Source organism: Uloborus diversus, chromosome 3 (assembly GCF_026930045.1).
Source record: "Uloborus diversus isolate 005 chromosome 3, Udiv.v.3.1, whole genome shotgun sequence".
NCBI classification, from domain to species: domain Eukaryota; kingdom Metazoa; phylum Arthropoda; class Arachnida; order Araneae; family Uloboridae; genus Uloborus; species Uloborus diversus.
Window position 1 is genome coordinate 151,429,066 of NC_072733.1, and position 19,960 is coordinate 151,449,025.

At 32.7% G+C, this 19,960-nt stretch overlaps 1 protein-coding gene across 1 annotated transcript in view; it reads left to right on the top strand.

Moving 5' to 3' along the window:
* Window positions 1-19,468, top strand: part of LOC129218679 (homeobox protein HMX3-B-like) — a 41,371-nt gene extending 21,903 nt beyond the window's left edge. Inside the window, exon 2 of the mRNA XM_054852999.1 lies at window positions 18,813-19,468. Coding sequence (XP_054708974.1) covers window positions 18,813-19,468 — 656 coding nt within the window. The remainder of the gene's footprint in view (window positions 1-18,812) is intronic.
* The last annotated feature ends 492 nt before the right edge of the window (window positions 19,469-19,960 follow it).

Here is a 19,960-nt window from a genome sequence, read left to right on the forward strand (position 1 = left end):
AAATGCGGATTGACGGGGTATGGAGCACCAATAGCTCGACTTTTAACCTCTCTCTCCATTACGCTGTCCCAGTAGATGTAACAAGACACTCCACTGTAGTGCGGTGGATTAGTCTTTGCCAGTTGGGCAATTGTACTTTCTCAAAGAGCTGATGATACGATAACGGATCATTTAACTGGAATTTGTTGCTGCCGAAAGTACTTGCCTATGTTATATTTCATTGCAGACTCACTCAAATTTGAGAATAGAAAGGATTCAAGGGCTTTTTGAAATAAATTGCAAAAAATCGCTTTTTGTGATAGATGTTGCATTTGACACTACATACGTGCTTAGTACGAAATTTAAGCTCATGTTTGTAATCTTGATTCAATAGCGCAATTTTATTACCAATAATTTCGACAAGCAGTGTTCTGCATCAAGTAAGCTATGGGGAAAAAATTGATAAATTCAAAACTTTAATAACTTCTTATGTTTTTGGAATCGGTGTTCCATTTGACACTCCATAGTGCTTAGTATAATTTAAGCTTATATTTGTAGCGTTAATGAAAGAACGCAATCGATAATCATCATACTGGGAGCTTACTATAATCCAAGCCGAAACTTTTAATGTTGTTTTAAGAGTATTTTTACTGTGGGAGATTTTGATCCGACAGTGTTTTGCAAAACACGAAAAATGAATTGATAAATTAAAAATTTAGCTATCGCTTATTACGTTTCTGTGACCGATCTTGCATTTGACACTTCACACGGGCTTGCCTTAATTTAAGTTCCGGATTATAATGTTTGTATATTCGAAGGGGGAGAAATACAAACAAAATTGGAGAAAAAGCAATTGTTTCCGCTTCATGAGGGGTGGGGGCAGAAAAGATGACCCGAAATCGTTGACAACAAACAACAGCGTCTGGCTTCGTTTTTCTAAAACGTTAATTGCAGCCTTTGTAATCAGATTTGAAAGTTTAAACGAATTTCATTTTGCATAAAAAAAAGCGGTTTTCAATTGGTATGAAAATCAAAACCATGCACAAGCTTCTTTCCCACAAATCGGAAAATTTATTCGGAAATTACGCTTCAAATTGCGCTAAAAAGCGAATTAAGTAAAATTGTAAACAAATACCTTTTTTGTACACAAGTACGACCCAGTACAATTCAAATGAAATATGTTTCTATCCCTTATAATGAAAAATGGGAGGTACAACTTTCAATGTTATCGAACTAATACAACGATTTGAAATAAATCTTAAAAAGAACTGTGCACCTGAGTATTTACATTTAATTTTAAAATCATAGTTTGATAAATAGTATTTGCATTAACTTATATATAATTTAGGCATGATTTTCAAAAATCAGTAAATAAATTTTAAAAAAGGAAATTTTTACTAAAATCTTTCACAAAATAAGTGACGTTCTTAGAGCTAGATCAATATTGCGGTTTAATGTCCGTGAAAACTTTATAACAATAATTACGCCTATTCAACATCAAGCGTTGAATCATAAATTAAATCAACTCTTAATTAAGTACTTGTCAAATACTGAAGCAAAGAAGGTGGTTTCTATTAGCATGCTGAAACCCCATTAATAAACTCAGTGTAATCCGATTATAGATAATTACATCTTTCCACTACCATTTCCACTCAATAAATTAATAGAATTTGTTCGCCACGTGCGGCAGGGAGATTTAAATATATGTACACAATTAAGATTTGAGATTCTTCAGTCTTAATTTTTAATTGTACCATTTTCTAAACTTTTGCTTATTCTTTCTTTATGTAAACATAAAGACAGCAAGCAAGGCAAACTTGCCAGTATTGTACTCTGAAAATAAGTTTCTTGAAATAAATAAATAAATAAATGAGCTACTACTTCGTTTAAGAATGAACGATGATCAAGAATTTGTAGTGATAAAATTATTTTAACTAATGTTTTTTATATTTTCAGAATGCACAATTTTTTATTTTTCTTTTTCACCTTAAAAAGAAGCCTGCATTTTATTGTACTTATAGTTTTTATTGCAAAATTAAATGTAAGACATTTTTTACTCTAATTAAATTCTCATTTTTTTTTTTAATTTCAATCTTTTTACTGTGTTTACAGCTTCATTTTTCTGGTACTTATCGCCTTTACTTATTTTTATCTTTTGTAAATTCTTTGCATTAAAGCTGACGTCAGTAGCTAGGTCGCTTTCCCTCCATCTATCACATTTTTTTTAACCTAAGCTTTTAATCAGTTTTCTTTTCACTGTTACTTTTATTTTTAAATTTTTTATTTCTTATTTCATTTTGTGTAGTATTTTTATTTATTTTGGCAGGGAAAAATCAATTCTTCAATGATCAAAACCTATATCATCGTAGAAAGGTACCAAAATCAAAAATTCCAATATTTCCAATCCTAGTATTTTGATACATAAACATCAAGGAGGGTTTTTTCCTCCACCCCCTCCTGGGGAAAAAGTTGTACTTTGTTATGACCCACTCCCAGGATATAATTCTGACTGCGTTAGTGATAGGTACTAAATGCATAAGTACTACATTGAAATACCTTTTAAGCTCTGATTTGCTTTTATTACTTTTATAAATCATAAGAGTCATTTTTCAGTTTAAAAAAATATTTATACCCATCCTTACACTATTTATGCTCCAATATAAGTCCAATATGATTTTGGAGTTTAATCTTATTATTTTACGCTTGTGTTGTCCTGTTTTTAATGGTTCAGTATCTGTATTCGCACATTTTATATTCTTATATGTACACACAAATCCGGCCTTTTCAGAGAAAAATACTGATTAGTCTGAAATTAGAACTTTTATAGAAAGTAATGCCATATTTTTTCTCAGAAATATTAATTTTAAAAAAGGAATAATAAATTAACATACAAACTGCATTTATTTTTCACCATTGCATTTTTCTTTTCCTTTTCATCTTAAATAACCAGTTGGAAAAATTTAAGATTACTAATCTTGAAAAATTCTTTATATTCAATAAAATTAAAAAGAAAAAAGGGGTTTATTTAATATTAGCACAAATCCTTTCACACTTTCTATTCTTAATTTTTATCATCACCTGTTAGTGTATTCCTAAACTGAGGTCTGTGTTGACGTGTTGACTGCCTCAACTTAACTGGGAATTACACAAAGCACAATTTATTTTCTCGTCATGCTTCTTTCACGATAACACACTTCAACTTCAACTGACTAAAAGAGTCCCGCCCCCAATCAGAGAGGAGAGAAAAGAGTGAACAATACAACAAAAGAACTTTGTATATTCTAGTTTTACAAAAGATTTTATTTCCTAAGTTTGCGACGATAAGTTTTTTTTACAGACGTTATCAGTGCGAGCGGAGAGATTAAGTTGGATGTTAACATTCATTTTAGCAATTATAGCAGCACTTTTGATCATGATCTATGGACATAAATTAATCACATAACTTTGTTTTATAAGAGTGGTACTAAATTTCGCATAATATAAGTTACAATGACACGCTGAACATGAACCAAATGAAGAAATTTTAATGAATAATAACATTATGTAGGGGAGGGTGACCCAAAGCGGGTAGGCATTCCTGTGCCGATGCATGGTGTGCAAGCTGCGATGTCTTTGCATGTCGCGTGTTTACTCGAACACCCTCGAGTTTCAAGCAGTCACAGCGAAGCAGCAGTGAAGTGGCATGGCGTCCCCAGACTTAATATAAGAAAAATGATACATATCTAAAAAAACTAAAAGGTAGGTGATTTGTGATTTGTCGAGGGCCAGTTTTTTTTTTTTTTTTAAATATCAATGATATATCATTTGTTTCTTTTTTAAATTTAAGGCTATAATTAATATTAAAATAACAAATGGGCCTTCGGGCAAAGCGGGAATAGGATTTAATCATGTATATATTTATAGTTTCTTGACACATGTGCTGATTTAAAAATTATTTTTTTATGATGGCAATTAATTAGTCTATTAATTGAATTAGTTATTTCTTTATGCTTCATAAACAAATGTGCTGATTTTAAATGGGATAAGTATAACTTTTTATACATTTTTTTTTAATAATGGCAGGTAGCTAGTCAACTAATTAATTTATAACTTCATTTGATTGGCTAATGTATGTACCAAATCACAATTAGTTAAGCTTACCCGCTTTGGACCCCCTGGTAGGGCAAAGCAGGTTTTTCAAGTGTTTGTAATGTTTGATAATAAATAATTATTGGGTTTGAAATAATAAAAAATGCCATTTTTATTTTGAAGTTCAAGAACCTTGCTAAGATATAAAACCGAAATTGTTGCGATAAGAATCCAAAAACTTCAATTTTCGAGTGTTCTTCATTAACCTACCCGCTTTGGGCCACCCTCCACCATATATTAAGCTCGAACTGAACTAAACTGATTATCGCAATTGAATGAGTCTTGTGACTTCAAGAAAAGATAGCAGAAAAGTCCTTGCTCATTTTAATCTGCAGTTGAGTTCATTTTTCAGTGTTCAACTGAGTTACGTACTCCCTTTGAAGATCAGATGTACCAAATTAAATAATTAATACGCGTGCTAACATGCATATCTTAAGACTTACATGACTTAAAAATCAGTCATAGATTGAGCTTTGAAACATTTAAATCTTAAAAAAAAAATCTGTAAATATAGCGGCATTTTCGGCCATCCACAAACTATACTCAACGGAAGTATGTCTTCCAGAACGTGAAACGGCCAACAAGCGAACACTCAGCTGTTGCAGCAGTCCCATTGAAACTAACCCCTCTTCCCCTCTTGTCGAAGCACTCTTTTAGCAAGCATTCAAAGCAACTATTCCTTTTCAGAGATTACTGTTGAGGGCCCAAAGCACAAAACAAATCATCAAAAGATTTCATGTGGTACGAGGCACGTTAAAAGATGTGCTTTTAGCGGCAAGATTACACGCTAAGATTATTATTGGAGCTTTCAGGTAATCCTTTAATCTCGGCTTCCTCTCCAAACTGACTCTTGCTTCATTGGAGAGTATTATAATCGTGAGAAAAGGAGCTCTTTTCTGAAAGCGATGCATTCAAAAAATCAAGCTTCCTTTACAGTCTATTGAGCAAATTGAGATAGACTTGTACTATGAATTGAATTGCTTCTCTATCAATAGACTGCTTTTCTTAACAGAATGAATTGAAATATATTTAATGTGATAACTCAATAATTGTAGTGATTTCCATATCACGCTTGAAGACAACTGAATTTACTCAACAAGTAAGCAGTTCCTACGGTCTCTTTTTCATTTACACGTTGTAAGAAAATGTGTAAAATTGCAGCTAGCGTGTGTATTGCCCCCCACTCTCCTCGTTATTATAGTAGATAGAATGGTGGCAAACTAGTAAGAATGAAATTTGGGTTACGCTTGTGTTAGTACACCGCTCTTTCTGTGTTTGTCTTAAATGTGTAATATAACTGAAACAGACGATTCTGTTGTGTAGTGCAGAAATTACAGGAAATTTGTGTTTATATATATATATATATATATATATATATATATATATATATATATATATATATATATATATATATATATATATATATAGTACAATCTCATTGCAGCGAACACAAATACAGTCGAACTTGCTTATAACGAGCACGAAGGGACCGTATTTACTCGTTATAACAGAGTGCTCATAACAAGAGTCCGTGCAAAATCATAAAAAATCGTACACTGTTAAAAATATAGGTTGCGTTTGGCACCTTTCAGGGGTGAAACGCTTGTTCACCAGCGACACCCAATACGGAGCCGGAATGGCACCTCTTTCTAGGGCGAAAAATGGGCACCTTTTAAAAGACAGGCAGCGCGGGGGAAAAGAAGGAACCTTCGGAGAGAAAAATGGCACCCTCACTGATTTCTATAGTAGATCCTCTTCCCCTCCCCCCCCTATTGTGTGCGTTTTTGAATATTATTGTGTTCTATTTATTGTCTGGGTTTATGATAGACAAAGTCTTGGTACTTTTTTCACATTGAATTCAATTTGGATTAAAACTTGTCATTTAAGGCATTTAATCACATTTCAGACTTTCCAACATAATATAGAAGTGTTCATGACTTCAATTCCTCTATCTGAGTTCTAACTCTCATAAAAACCCTTGGATTGCTCAGTAGTTTTAAATGATATTGACATTTACTATAGCATGATACTAAAAAATAAGGAAGTAGGCATTTATGGATAATTTACAAGCACAGCCAAAAATATTCAGTTTTATTACAATCACGGAAAAATCAAATCGTTTCATAAAATACAGGCGTTTCATAAACGTTCAAAATATTTTAATCAAGAGTAACATATTGATAAGTATTATATAGTTCGACATTTGAATATCCTATTTGAACATAAGTAATCTAAAAAAGCAATTTTTTTTATTTGTTAAATAGAAACTTTTTCGACATTAAAAATCAAAACAAATTTTTAGCATCCTACATAATGAAAAGCATTGGAAACAGAAATTAGAGAGAGAGAAAAAAAAATGCGTCTAGACACTGCATTCGGTTTTTGAAATAACATTACGTGAAAATATTTCGTTGGTGAGTCATGGCATGAAACACACAGAGAGATTTCTTTTCACAGTTTTTTTTTCTTTGCTACGTCTACGCAGTTATTTTATTGAGAAGGATAAAGACATTTAGTGTATCTGCTGTAGCAGTTAGTTGAATAATTGAATTTTTGACCCGGTTACTTATTAATTATTTCGTATTGATAACAATAAACAATTTTGGGGAAAATCCGTGAGACCGCAGACGTGACAAGCAATGGACACCATATATTAGTACACATGACAAAAAAAGCCATACATCACTATGTTAAAACGGTTAACTATAAACAATAAGCAGTACTCAGTTTTTTCTTTTGTTGAAACACAACTCTGAAAACACTAAAAGCCTGTTGGAAAGCCTTAAATGTTATACCATGATTAAATGCCTGTACTTACGCAAGGTTTTGAAGGTTTGTTCCAGAAATGTGGAATTTTAATCCAGTTTCGTTGTTTATTCAAATGTGAAAATTTAATGTACCAACAACTACGTTGCAGCATCGTCGTCCGCCATTAAAGTGGCTGAATTGAACTTATGCCGGAGTGCACAGCGCATGTGCGAGCGAGGCACCTTTGCGGAGGAAAAGAGTCGCTATTGGCTACTGCGTGGGCTGATGGCCCTTCATTACCTTCTTTCATCCACTGAGGTGCTAAAAGATATCGGAACAATATTTCCTAGCCTCTATGGCACCCTGTGGCTCCGTCTTTGCACCCTACGGCGGAAAATCGCACCCAGCTGGCACCTCTAGTTACAACAGTGTACTTGCTTTGTTTTACATATTTCTGTACAGTACTAAAGAAATTGGTTAAATTACTTCAAACTGTTTTACTATCTCTTTCCTGTGTTATTGATTTAGAGGAATATTAGTGTATCTCTGACCTTGAAAAAAGTTTGAAATCTTTTAGCACATCAAAAGTCATTGAATGTGTTGAGGGTTGTTCAGCTTCAAATTCTTCATATTTGTAGTCATCATCGTTTTCATTATTTTTTTTTTCACCTCGATTAGCTTGTATTTAAGCTACAATATCCTCGGAAGTGATATCATTGACTTCAACAAATATATAATTTTCAAAACTTTCTCTAAACCACAAATGAAAGAAAGGAGCCGTCATCACTTGTTCTCTTGGTATATGACTCATCATTAACTTTCGGTTGTCTTCAGAATATTGAAAGAATTTCTCCAAGGATAAGCTGAGCTGAGAGGCAATAGAAATTTTATGAATGCTCAAAATATTGCTCGCTTTTAGCGGAGTTTGCTCGTTAAAAGCAAGTTATACTCCCATAGATTTAGCAATGTACCCACAAAATTTTTCTCACTTTCTCGCTAAATCGTTAAACGGGGTTCGTTATCAGCGAGCTAAACTGTACAACAAAATTCCAGATGCAACGAACAAAATTTGCAGTCTTGAAGTTCGTTGGAAAGGAATTTTATTGTGTATATATATATATATATATATATATATATATATATATATATATATATATATATATTAGGGTGGTCCTTATTTTTGAAGTTGTAGATATTTTACGCGACGCCCCCTCAATTTGTTCCATTATACAAATAAATGATCCACGCAAAATTTTAAGTCAATCCACGAATATTAACCCGTGCCCTTAGGGCACGCTTTTTTGAGTTTCGAAGAAAAAATTGTGGATTTTCTCATTTTTATGTAAAAATATTCTTACGTTTCATATTTAAAGTAATTTTGAAAATCAATAGACGTTGCTACTTCCAGACCAACCATTCTCTCACTTTTATTCTGCAAAGTTTTACATATTACAGATGGTACATGTACACCTATGGCCTTGGGTCATTCATACCGCTATTCTGCGCTCGTTCCAAACCATGCGGCAGGGGAACATTTTTTTCTACCAAGTTGGACACAAGAAATTCTAAAGACCATTAATGCATGGCCAAAGCCTTTAATGAATGATCTTTGACAAAATCTAATTACCTCCTCCAGGGTTTCGGGGTGTTGATTTAGAAAATTTTCTGTGCTAATAGGTGTGGCAAATAGGGTCGCTAGGTTTGAATGCTGTAAATATAAGTAATGGCAATTATATTTTAATTTGCTGTTCTTTAGTTATAAATATCCTTAAATGTTTATGCATTCTTAAAATATAAATTTTGAAAAATCCTCGATAACTCTACCATAAAAATATACTCTATTTTCCATATCTTAAATATTACTTTTAAAAATTACAGATCGGAATAATGTAAAAATCTATACTTTAAATTGTCTCCTTTTTAGTACATAGTCCTTTATCATCATCAAATTCTTCTTGCAATTCACAAGATTTAGAAATTGAAATGGGTATCTGTCCTAACATGTTGAACCTTTTTTTTATATCTGTTCTAACACAACGCAAAAAAACTTCGCAACTATTGATATCTGCTCGCATTTCATCAACGTTAGACAAATGTCATGTTAGGGACAAAGATGCTGTTCAAGTATTGCCAGCCTATGTAGATGCAGTAAATTTAATTCCAAATGACCTTATGATCAATGAGAGGTAAAATCAGATTTCATGAATTTAAATTTAGATTTTTTGGCTATTCACTGGGATGCAAAGCTACATCCAGATGTAGCAGGGGAAAAAAACGCCGATAGGCTTTCCGTGATAGCTTCAGGTCCTAATGTTGAACAGCTATTCAGAATTCCTGAGATATTTCTTCAGTTGAATATGATATCTTGTATATGATATTATATGTTGTATATGATTGCTTTTTATTGCTTACTGTTCAAGCTGTATTGTTTGATACAACGGCTTATAATATCGGACGTATAAATTGTGCATGTAATTTTTTAGAGCAAAAGCTGAACGGTGATACATTACATTTGTATTGCCATCATCATGCACTTGAAATCGTACTGCAGAGTGTCTTTGAAGAAGTTCTTGCCTTTCTTAATTCTAGACTCAATGTTCCATTATTTAAGCGCTTCAAAATTTTGTGGAAAGATCTTCATCAATCAGAACTTATAACATTTCAATCAAGTACACATACCACTTTAATTCTAAAAGACGAAGTTGATAACATATTATTGTTCGTAGAAAGCGGAATTGAGAAATATTCCAGAGAATTCTCTTAACTTGTAATACTATTTCTTGGTGAAGTCGTACCTGTTACACCTTACAGTGATATGTTTTCGGCATCCTGGAGCTTATGCCTGAGACAGATGAATGGCAAAAGGAATTTATCGTTTGAATATTGATATATTTAGGAAACAATTTAAATTGACCTTACATGAAGAGAATGCTCGTAAATGCTGTTTTACATATAATGTTGCATGAAGGTATGGTTTTTCGCAGCAACCCAATCTAGAGGCCCTTTAAAATAAAGTGTCTAAAAAATTAGCAGCGTACAAAATGATGACAAACATGCAGCAGAAGCAGTGACTGGAGTTTTCATAAATCACTTATGGTATTTAGGGAATGAACTAGTAGCTTTGTCCGTATTGGATGAAGGAATTAACTTTGAAGATAGGAAAAGACTACTCCAAAACAATGCTTGCTGAAAAGGAAAACGTTACTGATGACTGTATAAAAAATTTCAGATAACAGTAGATGATTTGGAATACTTTCTTAGTAAAACTTTTCCTCTTTATAGAATCAATTACAAGTCAATAAAACTGTTCGATAAGTTTCAAACACCAAAAGATGTTTTTCTATTTGATCCTGATTCATGGCAAAACGAAGGAAGCTATTTAAAGGGAAGAGATTTCGTTAAAATGCTGAAAGTTGTGAATGATACAACTGAAAGAGGAGCACAATTAATCAAAGAATTTCCCAATCAATTTACCAAATATGAGTCGCAAAAGCAATTTAGTATTTTACAGACAGTCCAAGGTTATCGGGGAAAACATTCACACGGTTGAGAGATATTGGGAAAAAGCCTACGATTGAGGTTAAGTTTCTAAGGCACTCTTTCATTCTCATTCAATGTAAAATCTTTAGATGATATGAAGTAATTAAAAAGATTAATTTTAGTGCTACCTCGCTGTAAAAATATTTTGCAAACCTAGGAGAAACGATGTAAGGGGTCTCAAGTAAAAACTCGAAGATTTGTGAGAAAATTATCAAAAGTGTTAAAGTTCAACGTTCTAGGGGCACGTGTTATTATTAATCGATCGAGTTCAAATTTTGCACCGATTACTTTTTATTATAGTGTCACAAAACTAAGGGGCGTCACTTGTTGAATTCCGAAAAAAAAAAATTCCCATATAAATACGGACCACCCTAATATATATATTGTAATGTATAATTATTTGATATAAGTTATTTAAATCAACAATACACAATAGCTAATAAATCATTGTCTTAAGTTTTCCAACACAAGTGCTCCTGACTGCAAAGTCAAATTGAGGACCTGGACAAATACGAGACATTATAAAACATTGCAATTTCAATAAGTAACAATTCATTTTCCAATATTGTTGTTAAAGCAAATTTGAGAAAACTAATAAATGAATAAATGGCATCAAGGATAAGAAATGAGGTCAAACTGGTGCAATAAGCATTGAAATAATGGAGCGCAAAATTTATCAAACGAGCTCGTCTTTTAGAAGTAAAATACCGCAGAAACACATTAAAAATGAAAAGTAAAACGAACTGCTGTACTTACATAGTTGAGGAACACCTAACCTGGCAGCATTAGGAAGGCTACGCGAATCCTAATCACAATTATGTGACACTGCCAGGTTTGGTTTGTCTAAACTATAGTTGTTATCGTGTGCCAAGCTAAAAGTAAAAATTAGTACTAAACGTAATTTAAGGAGAAAAAAAAAAAAAACCGGATGCGAGTCCACATGCACTCACGAAAGAAGTTATATTTCTAGTTTTGAAATGTATCTACATCTAGTTTTTAAATGTATTTTTTAAATTAAGCTTAGTTATATTTAGATTTATTGGTCGGTGAAGGGCTGTGTGTAACGCTTGAAAGAGAGAAACCTATACCATGTGCTATCAATGCTGGAATATAGAACTATAAACGAATAGTTGCAAAAACCTTAGAAGAATAAGAAATAAAATGTAATATTGTGAATTTCAATTTAAATCGATAAATTTCGTAATCTATTTACGATTATCCCATCATTAACTATCAATTAGAATGAATAAAAATAATTATCTCTGAACAGTGAAATACCTCTTGTGGTATGGTGAACCTATGCAGAAATTCAGGCGGATTTTATGGATTTTTTTTACTATCCCTCTATGTCTTTTTGCTGTGTCTACTTTTATGTTATATTTTACCCGATACATTTATCCGATATTTGATCTATTGACCTTGAATGATTTTGAAACTTTTACTAAAAGCTTACATTAAACGGAATATAAGTCAAGGAATTGGTAGAACTCTTTAAAATCAGAAACGGTTAAAAAATATGCCTTTAGAAAGTTCTTCACTACACTGTAAAAAAAATCCTGAAACGTTTCTGAGTATATCGTGCAGCTGTGGTTCATGAAAGTTTCAAAAACGTTTCTGAGTATTTCGGAATCCTCTTTCTGTAATTTTCAGAAACGTTTCTGAGTCTTTCGGAATCCTCTTTCCGTAATTTCCAGAAATGTTTCTGAGTATTCTGTGCAGCTGTGGTTCATGAAAGTTTCGAAAACGTTTCCGAGTATTTCGGAATTCTCCAAACAATTTTCAAAAACGTTTCCGAGAATTTCGGAATCCTTTTTCCGTGATTTTTTCTAAAATATAATTCTTTATTATAGTATTGCATACCATATCAGTTTCAATTCATTCATATCTAACAGCAATAAAACAAACAATTTTAGAATCATTCGTGGATTTTTTTTTTTCTGAATTTCTAATGACAAATAGCATGGTTAACAGCATAACATATGCACAGTTAAAAATTATGAAATAATCTAGTAGTTTCATTCCTAATCACAAAATCGTCGGGGAATTGGAGGGGGGGGGGGTACCTTCTGAAAAGTGGGGATTGTTTGTTAAACAATCTTAAACTTCAGTTTTTCTCTCAATATTTTCAAGACAAAACTATCAACATATTGTATTTTTAATGCAGAACTTAAAAACATATCTTGTATCAAACTTGATAGCTTTTATCTTCGGATAAAATTTGACAGGACTTACCTACCCTTCGCGTTCCGGAATTCGTTCACCTCAAGTCAATTTCTCTGACGAACAAAGTGTACCGAAAAGTACCAACAGAGAAATTGATGAATTTAAATATGACACCAAGTCCCCCTGCTGGAACCATTCGGGTTGATTCTTCTGTTCTTGCCCTTTTCCTGCTCATCACAAATATAAATACTTATTCAAAATAGGTTACTGATATTATTTTTACAGTGTGCGCAAAATGCAATATATATTTTATTTATTAAAACATTGAACTCTATTACATGATTATTCCATTTCATATATACGAGAATCCCCCCCCCCCACCATAAGAGTGATGGTGCACCCATAAAATGCTATAAAGCGCCCCCCCCCCTTAAAAAAGCAACCCCTGAAAATGTCAATGGCACAGTCTGCGTGGTGAACGCCACTCGTCTTCTCCCCATATGTACATTGTATATTAATAACATAGTTTTTTAAAAATGATCACTTTTAAAACAATGACATGAAATATTACTTTTTATTTTGGCATGTAAATGCAGCTGTTCCATTTTTGCCACTGACTCATTCCTCCTGACTGTCCTACATTAAACTAGTATGCATGCAGTAGGTACTGTCCTGAGGAAGACAAATTATAGGGACTTGTTTCTTAATTTAGCCGAGGTAAAAAACCCCTACTTTTTATTTTAGGTTTAAGCTCTTGTTTATGGCATATAGTTTAGCATATGGTGCGTTTGGCCCAATGTAATGCATATATTACAGCTTAAAGTACATTTAGTAAGTAGTTTAATATATTTTGGTCTTTTGACCATATTTATCGGATCTTCCACGGCTGATGAGCTCCGCGAATTCAACCTTTCAACTTTATACTAATAATTGCTACTTTTAATTTTCTTTTTCTCATTGCTATTCATTGCTTGTGTATTTCATATATATACAAAAATATATTATTGAGAAATAATTCTTGTTTGTTATATTTGCAGCTTCTTTCCCTTAAGGGCAGGTACATTGCAACTAAAATAAATCGTACTAATGAAGCTCTGCTGAGATAAATAATATTTCATGTATAATATAAATTATAAATCAAAGTATCATATACATTATAAATCAAAGTATCATATAAATTATAAGTCAAATACTTTAATATGGTGTAAAAATACAAAATTATTTATTTTATTAAGTCTTTTTTTTTTTTTGGTAAAATTGAGGCTCATAAAACGAAAAAAAATGAAGACACTTTTAAATACATATATGAATCTATTTGTTAAAGAAATTAATACACATTTAACTAATTTAAAGCGTTTCGCTGATGCAAATATTTAAAGAGATATCGTCATTTAGATAATACTGAAGCACTATGTTCCTAATTACAAGAGATAGTTTTTTTTTTTTTTTTTACTTCATACAATCTAGCTACACTGTTTACAAGAGAATGAAAACATGCAACCTTAAAGACGAACTATCAAACCTGACAATTTGCATATTATAACATTTAATTCATAATGCTTGATACATAAATGTTCAGCCAAATATTAACTGAGATTGACACATAAAAACAAAGTACACAATAACACTTATTTGAAGTTTTTTATAATCTTCAATTCATAAATTTTACAGAATAAAACTAGACACACTTGCACTTTAAATATGTGTTCTACGTAATGTAAAATATTTTCAAATTGCAATAGTTCACAACGAAAAAATGATACTGAGGAATAGTTTTTTTTAACGAGATTTATATGAACTAAATCACTTTAAAGTAATAGAGTTGCAAAGCGACTTACCTATTCGTCGGTGGTGGTCTTTTGCAGGCTTTGGTCACCAAAAAGGTGATTTCTATGACAGAATAAAATTCTGCCTACAAAAATTACCCATTTGGTAGAAAGAAAAGTATCCAAGAAAAAAGTAAATTACCTACACAAGTTATGCAACGCAACGAATTTCATGGCGTCCTCTCGGCAGTTATTTGGTTTTTAATTTCAGTTTGTATTCCTTCCGCGAGCATACGTCGAGAAGTTGCACTTCGTACTTAAAAATAAGTGACCATAGCTTCAAATTCAATCTCATGACGATACATTAGCAAGAAAATATAAGACTTTTAAATTATCTTCAGTGAATTCATGCGAGGAACAAAACTTCTACTAATGGCCTTGATGAGTGTTACTTCGCACATGAGTCATTGCGTGCTTTCACGAGTTTCAGTTTGGATTTTCTGTTTGGACTATAAAATTGAAGAGTGAGCTGCGCATGCGTCGACTCTTACTTTCTTGTTAAACGGGAAATGTATTTGATAAGAGCAGAAAACTGCTGAGGGCGTGCGAATCTGTGTATTACGGAAAGCTTTTTTGTATATTCAGAGAGTTTTACGAGATTTTTTACAGTGTATGGATATTAAAAAGCATGTTTTTGCATTAACGTTTCAATGCAAGAACCATGTATGTAATAATCTCGTTTTGAAGGGAATATTTAATGAATGTCAGATGAGAGCATTTGATGGTATTCTTTGCAATCCAATAGTTATTTTACAATTGGATTTCGTTTGAAATTTTGAATAGTTATTCGGCTAAGAAGAGAGATGTTTAATGGCCAGAATTAATTTTACAATTGCTCTTTGAGGTACGGTGGCTTCGTATGAGACCACCTTCTTTTCCAGTCAATTATTGAAGTCACTATCGGTTTGCTGGAACAAAATGTGGCTTTATGGAAGCCATCGTAACTCAAAGGGTTAACTCCTACCCCTGTATACATATAGTATATTTAACTGAAAATGGAACATACGTGTCTGCACACAAGCTATTCATAAGAATTGCTTATTTGTTACCTAACTAAATGAAAATTACATGCCTCTTGAGAATTCCAAAAACAATAAATAATGCAATTTGCTAAATTATATGAAATGAATAGAGAAGAAATACTGCGGTAAGCAGGCAAGGACGGATTCAGGGAAGGGTCAAAGGGTCAGCTGACCCCCTCCCCCCATGTGACAATTTTATTATGACTGTTATTAAACTTCAGTTTTTTAAATCTGAAAAATTGGTACATGGAATCAATGTAAACCTTTTTTTTTTTTGCTTGGTTCTGTAAGGTATTTCTTCTCAGCGCGTCATAATTCAAAGGATTGGCTGGGTTCGTTGAGCCACTCTGCCATAAAAATTTCAAGAGCAGTAGCTGCATTTTTTTTTCTTTTTTTTCTCATCTATTGTACTTTAGTTTTATTGTACAAGCTTGCTTATTGGAATCATGTTGAAAATGAAACATAAAAAAAGCGTCAAATTCCAGCATTTCCCTATTGTTAGTATTGAATCCAAAACCCGTTTTTCCCCAACATCTCAAAATCGCATTTCAGCAGATACTGCGCTTTACCTTCCCACGGCAGTATTACTATTTTGAGTTTTTTAATCAGTTTCAAAAGAACAATCATCTCTAATGAGCTCACATTTTTTCAGACCACTCTTCCCCTCAAATCACATGTCGTGTAGTGTGTTGTGTGCTTTTTCCAACTATTTTCATAGCTGTAATCTCATACATTCAAAGCTTACGGTAACGTCTCGAAAACCTATTTCTGCAGATACTGTCGTTTGCCTACCCACGGCAGAATAAACCCACACACCTTTTTACTCATGGCAAATTCACTAATGTTACGAATAACATGGTTTTATGTTTTAACGATGTAAATACATAATAATGAAAAGTTTATAAAACATTTTAAGAGTACTTTTACTGATTTGTTATTGTGATTAATTCATAATTATAAAAATGTTTATAAATGTAACTAAAAAAAAAGGTATTGTTAAATGTTCATAATTTATTTATAGAATAAACAAGTGTAAGTACAGTAGGGCATTGGAACATTTTTAGAAGTAGCAAATACATTTACAGTGCACCTCGGTTTCAGTCCCATTGGAGGGTCTTTGCTATTTATAACATCAAAACCATAGTGAAGTTATGAAGGAGATAAAATGGAGAAATTGAGAATCAAAGCTCGGCAAAGTATTTAATTTTCGTTTGTACAAAAATAAAAGAGATGAGTTGCAAATGCTTAATTCAGATCATATAAAAGTGTTTTACTTGTAACTTGCAACTGCATTCTGCTTTAAAACTTCAAACTAATAATTAAATAGTATTCGAAGAAAGTGTGACCCTACGAACAAGATGGTGATATGAACAAAGGTTTCTTCTACATGCTCCAATACGATAGCAATACCTTACCAGTACCACGTAATAACTTTTATGCAACCAAACTGTTTCAGAAAAACTTTCATGAGTTTTTTTTGTTTTTAGTTTGTTTAAATTTATATTGATAAGAAATCTTTCATTTACTACTCATTTATTTTTATCATTATTACTTTTTTACTTAGTCTTGTGCGCAACACATTTACTCTACTTCCTTTTTAATGTCATATGTTTGTACTTGCTTGTTGTTTAATCATTTTTTTTTAGTTTTCTAAAATTGCATTGCTAACACCATTCAAAGCTTCTGTATGCAAAAAGTACACTCTCAGTGTCTTCGTCTGTATCACTGATTTTCTGAAAATATTCTATTTCTTGCTTGAATTCAGCGTCTTTTATTGCTTCATTAGTTTGCTATATATGACGCCCTGCATCATTATCTTCCTGAATGATTAAACTTCCAGGCTTAATTTTTTGAGATTTATGAAACGAATAATGTCAATAGTTTGAAAAAAGATTAGGATTCTTCTTCTTATTATTTTTAAACCTTAGAAACGTTTACATAAATATTCTGAACGGAAAGCATTATAACTGATATATCATACCGGTGGAAAATGTCCGCGGAATCTAACATTCCAAGTTTGGAATGAAAACAGTGGTACAGTGGTTTGGTGATCTCTTATTTGAAAAGTTTTCTTACAAATGCATAAAACTGTTGCAAATTATTGTAGCAAGCACGAGAGCACAGTACTTTGAAATAAACTTTCAATTCTACAGAAAGGTGCATTTATCGTCAATTACGTATCTTATGTTATTCGTTAAACATGAATTATATCTCCAGGTTGTTTTAATATGAATAATATATTAGGAAGAGAAGGGAAGGGGATAGAAGTGGAAGATTTCATCAGTAGTCTTTTGAAGCTAAGGCTCTGCCGAAGTCTTTTATTAATGTGCAGACTGCAGACATTTTAATGGAATATTATAAGTATTAGCGTTGGTTTCGGAGAAGAGAACGATAGTAGGGAAGGTCGGGCAATAACGACCACCTTAAGGGCAATTATCATTGTCATTATTTATTTATTTATTTATTTATTTATTTATTTATTTTTTTGACTCAAGAGAAAAAAAATTTAAAAATCCTGTCTAAAATGCACAAAATGTCAGATAGGCTCTCAGACTTCCTTCTTAACTAGTTATTTTTGAGTTATATCTCTTGATAGAAAAGAAAAAAAACTCTGACAGAGTGGAAATTTTGGACTCATGGGTAGGAAAAATTGCCACTGTTTTCATCACTACAACATATAACGCTGCGAAATTAGCAAATGGAAGTGGTGGATATACTTAGTGGAAATATCGCTAGTGATCGTTTTGCTCGACGGTCACCAACAGTTTCGCAATTTTCATTAAAAAGTGTAGAAGTATTAATTTAATTTTAAATTCAATCGTGTGGTCGTATGTCCCAATGTTTTTTTTTTTTTTAATTTGACACGCAGCAGTTACATATGCGCTCGTGTGCTGTACTTAATGCATCTTTGGGAATAACGATAAATTTTACTTTCCTGTATTTTCGGCAGAGACCACCGAAAATAGTCTCATAAATGGTAAAATATATAAAGTGTATGAGAGAGAGATCATTGCATTCTGCGGCTATGGTTAGTTTAGCTATGACATTGACAATGCTTACCTTTTTTTGGAGAATTTAGTAAAAAAGGATTCTTATTGAAGTGCATTTGAGTAGGAATGCTTTTAACACAACTCTACTACGGAAGTAATCCAATTCAACTCAGCTCCCATTATGCGGAAAAGAGAAAAATATTGCCAATGTCATAGCCCAACTAACCAGAGCTGCACAATACTATCCTTTGCTTGAAAAAGTGTAATTTTTGCTTATCTTGCACAATAGGTATGGTATGACCTAATTCAATTCAGCTTTTTTAAGCAGGTAAATAACTTTTACAAAGACAGATTTTTTATAAACTCATGTTAAATCAAATGCATCAATAACAATTTAATTTTACTTTCCTTTTCAGAGAGTCCACCACCGCATCAAACTTCCTCATCCCCACCATTTCACTCGCCGTATCGCTTGGATTTAAACAATATCAGTCGATCTCCTAGTCCCAACACTGCTTCTTCCTCTCAAGTTCGACCGGATTCAGCTGGAGAAGGATCCGATTCAGAGCATGAAACAGGATCCAAATCTCTTTGTTCAGGCGACATTAGTGGAAATAATGACGACAAGAAATCCAAATCACATAGACGTAAGAAAAAAACAAGGACGGTGTTCACTCGAAGCCAGGTCTATCAACTAGAAGCAACCTTTGAAATGAAACGATATTTGTCTAGTTCTGAACGTGCTGGACTTGCAACTTCATTAAATCTCACTGAGACACAGGTGAAGATATGGTTCCAAAACAGGCGCAACAAGTGGAAAAGACAGATGGCTGCCGACATGGAAGCAGCAAATTTGCATGCAGCAGCAACACAAAGATTAACTCGAGTACCTATTCTGTATCATGATCGTGCTGTTGCATCAAATGGTGGTGTTTCTCCAATACCCGGTGGCGGCTTGCCAGTTGTTACTGCTGCTGCAACAACGTTTTCAAATTATCCTGCTTTATTTTATCCTCCTTATGCTGCTGTTCAGCCTGCAACTGTAAGACCGACCTTATCAGGAATGGGTTAACTACTCGCGTAATCTAAGACATGTACCTGTAAGATTTTTATGATTGCTGACAAAAGTTTATCCACAAATGTTTCTGCATGCATCAAATGCTGACAGTTTTTATCGGATAGCGTATTATGAAAAGTTCATTTTTTCCTTACTTTTGAGAGGCACTTTAGTTGAAGAGCTTGTTTTCAAATGGCGTTAAGTCAACTTTTTTCCATTCTTGAAAAAATGCGATTTTGTTGTGTAAAATTTACTATTGAATTCCAAAAACAGATAATTTTTCTTAGTAATCTATGGATGATAATATCACCAAATTCTATGTTCAAAATATCCTGACTGTATAGTTATTCGGAAATAAAAAAGAGAAAAAAAGGCCTTAACTCCTTTTGGAACAAAACTACATGACTTACGTCCTTTTGGCCCAAACAAATAACGAAATGAAATAATGTATTTTCCTTCGTAAGTAATCCAAGTTTTGTTTCGTGTAAATGCAGCATACAGTTTAGT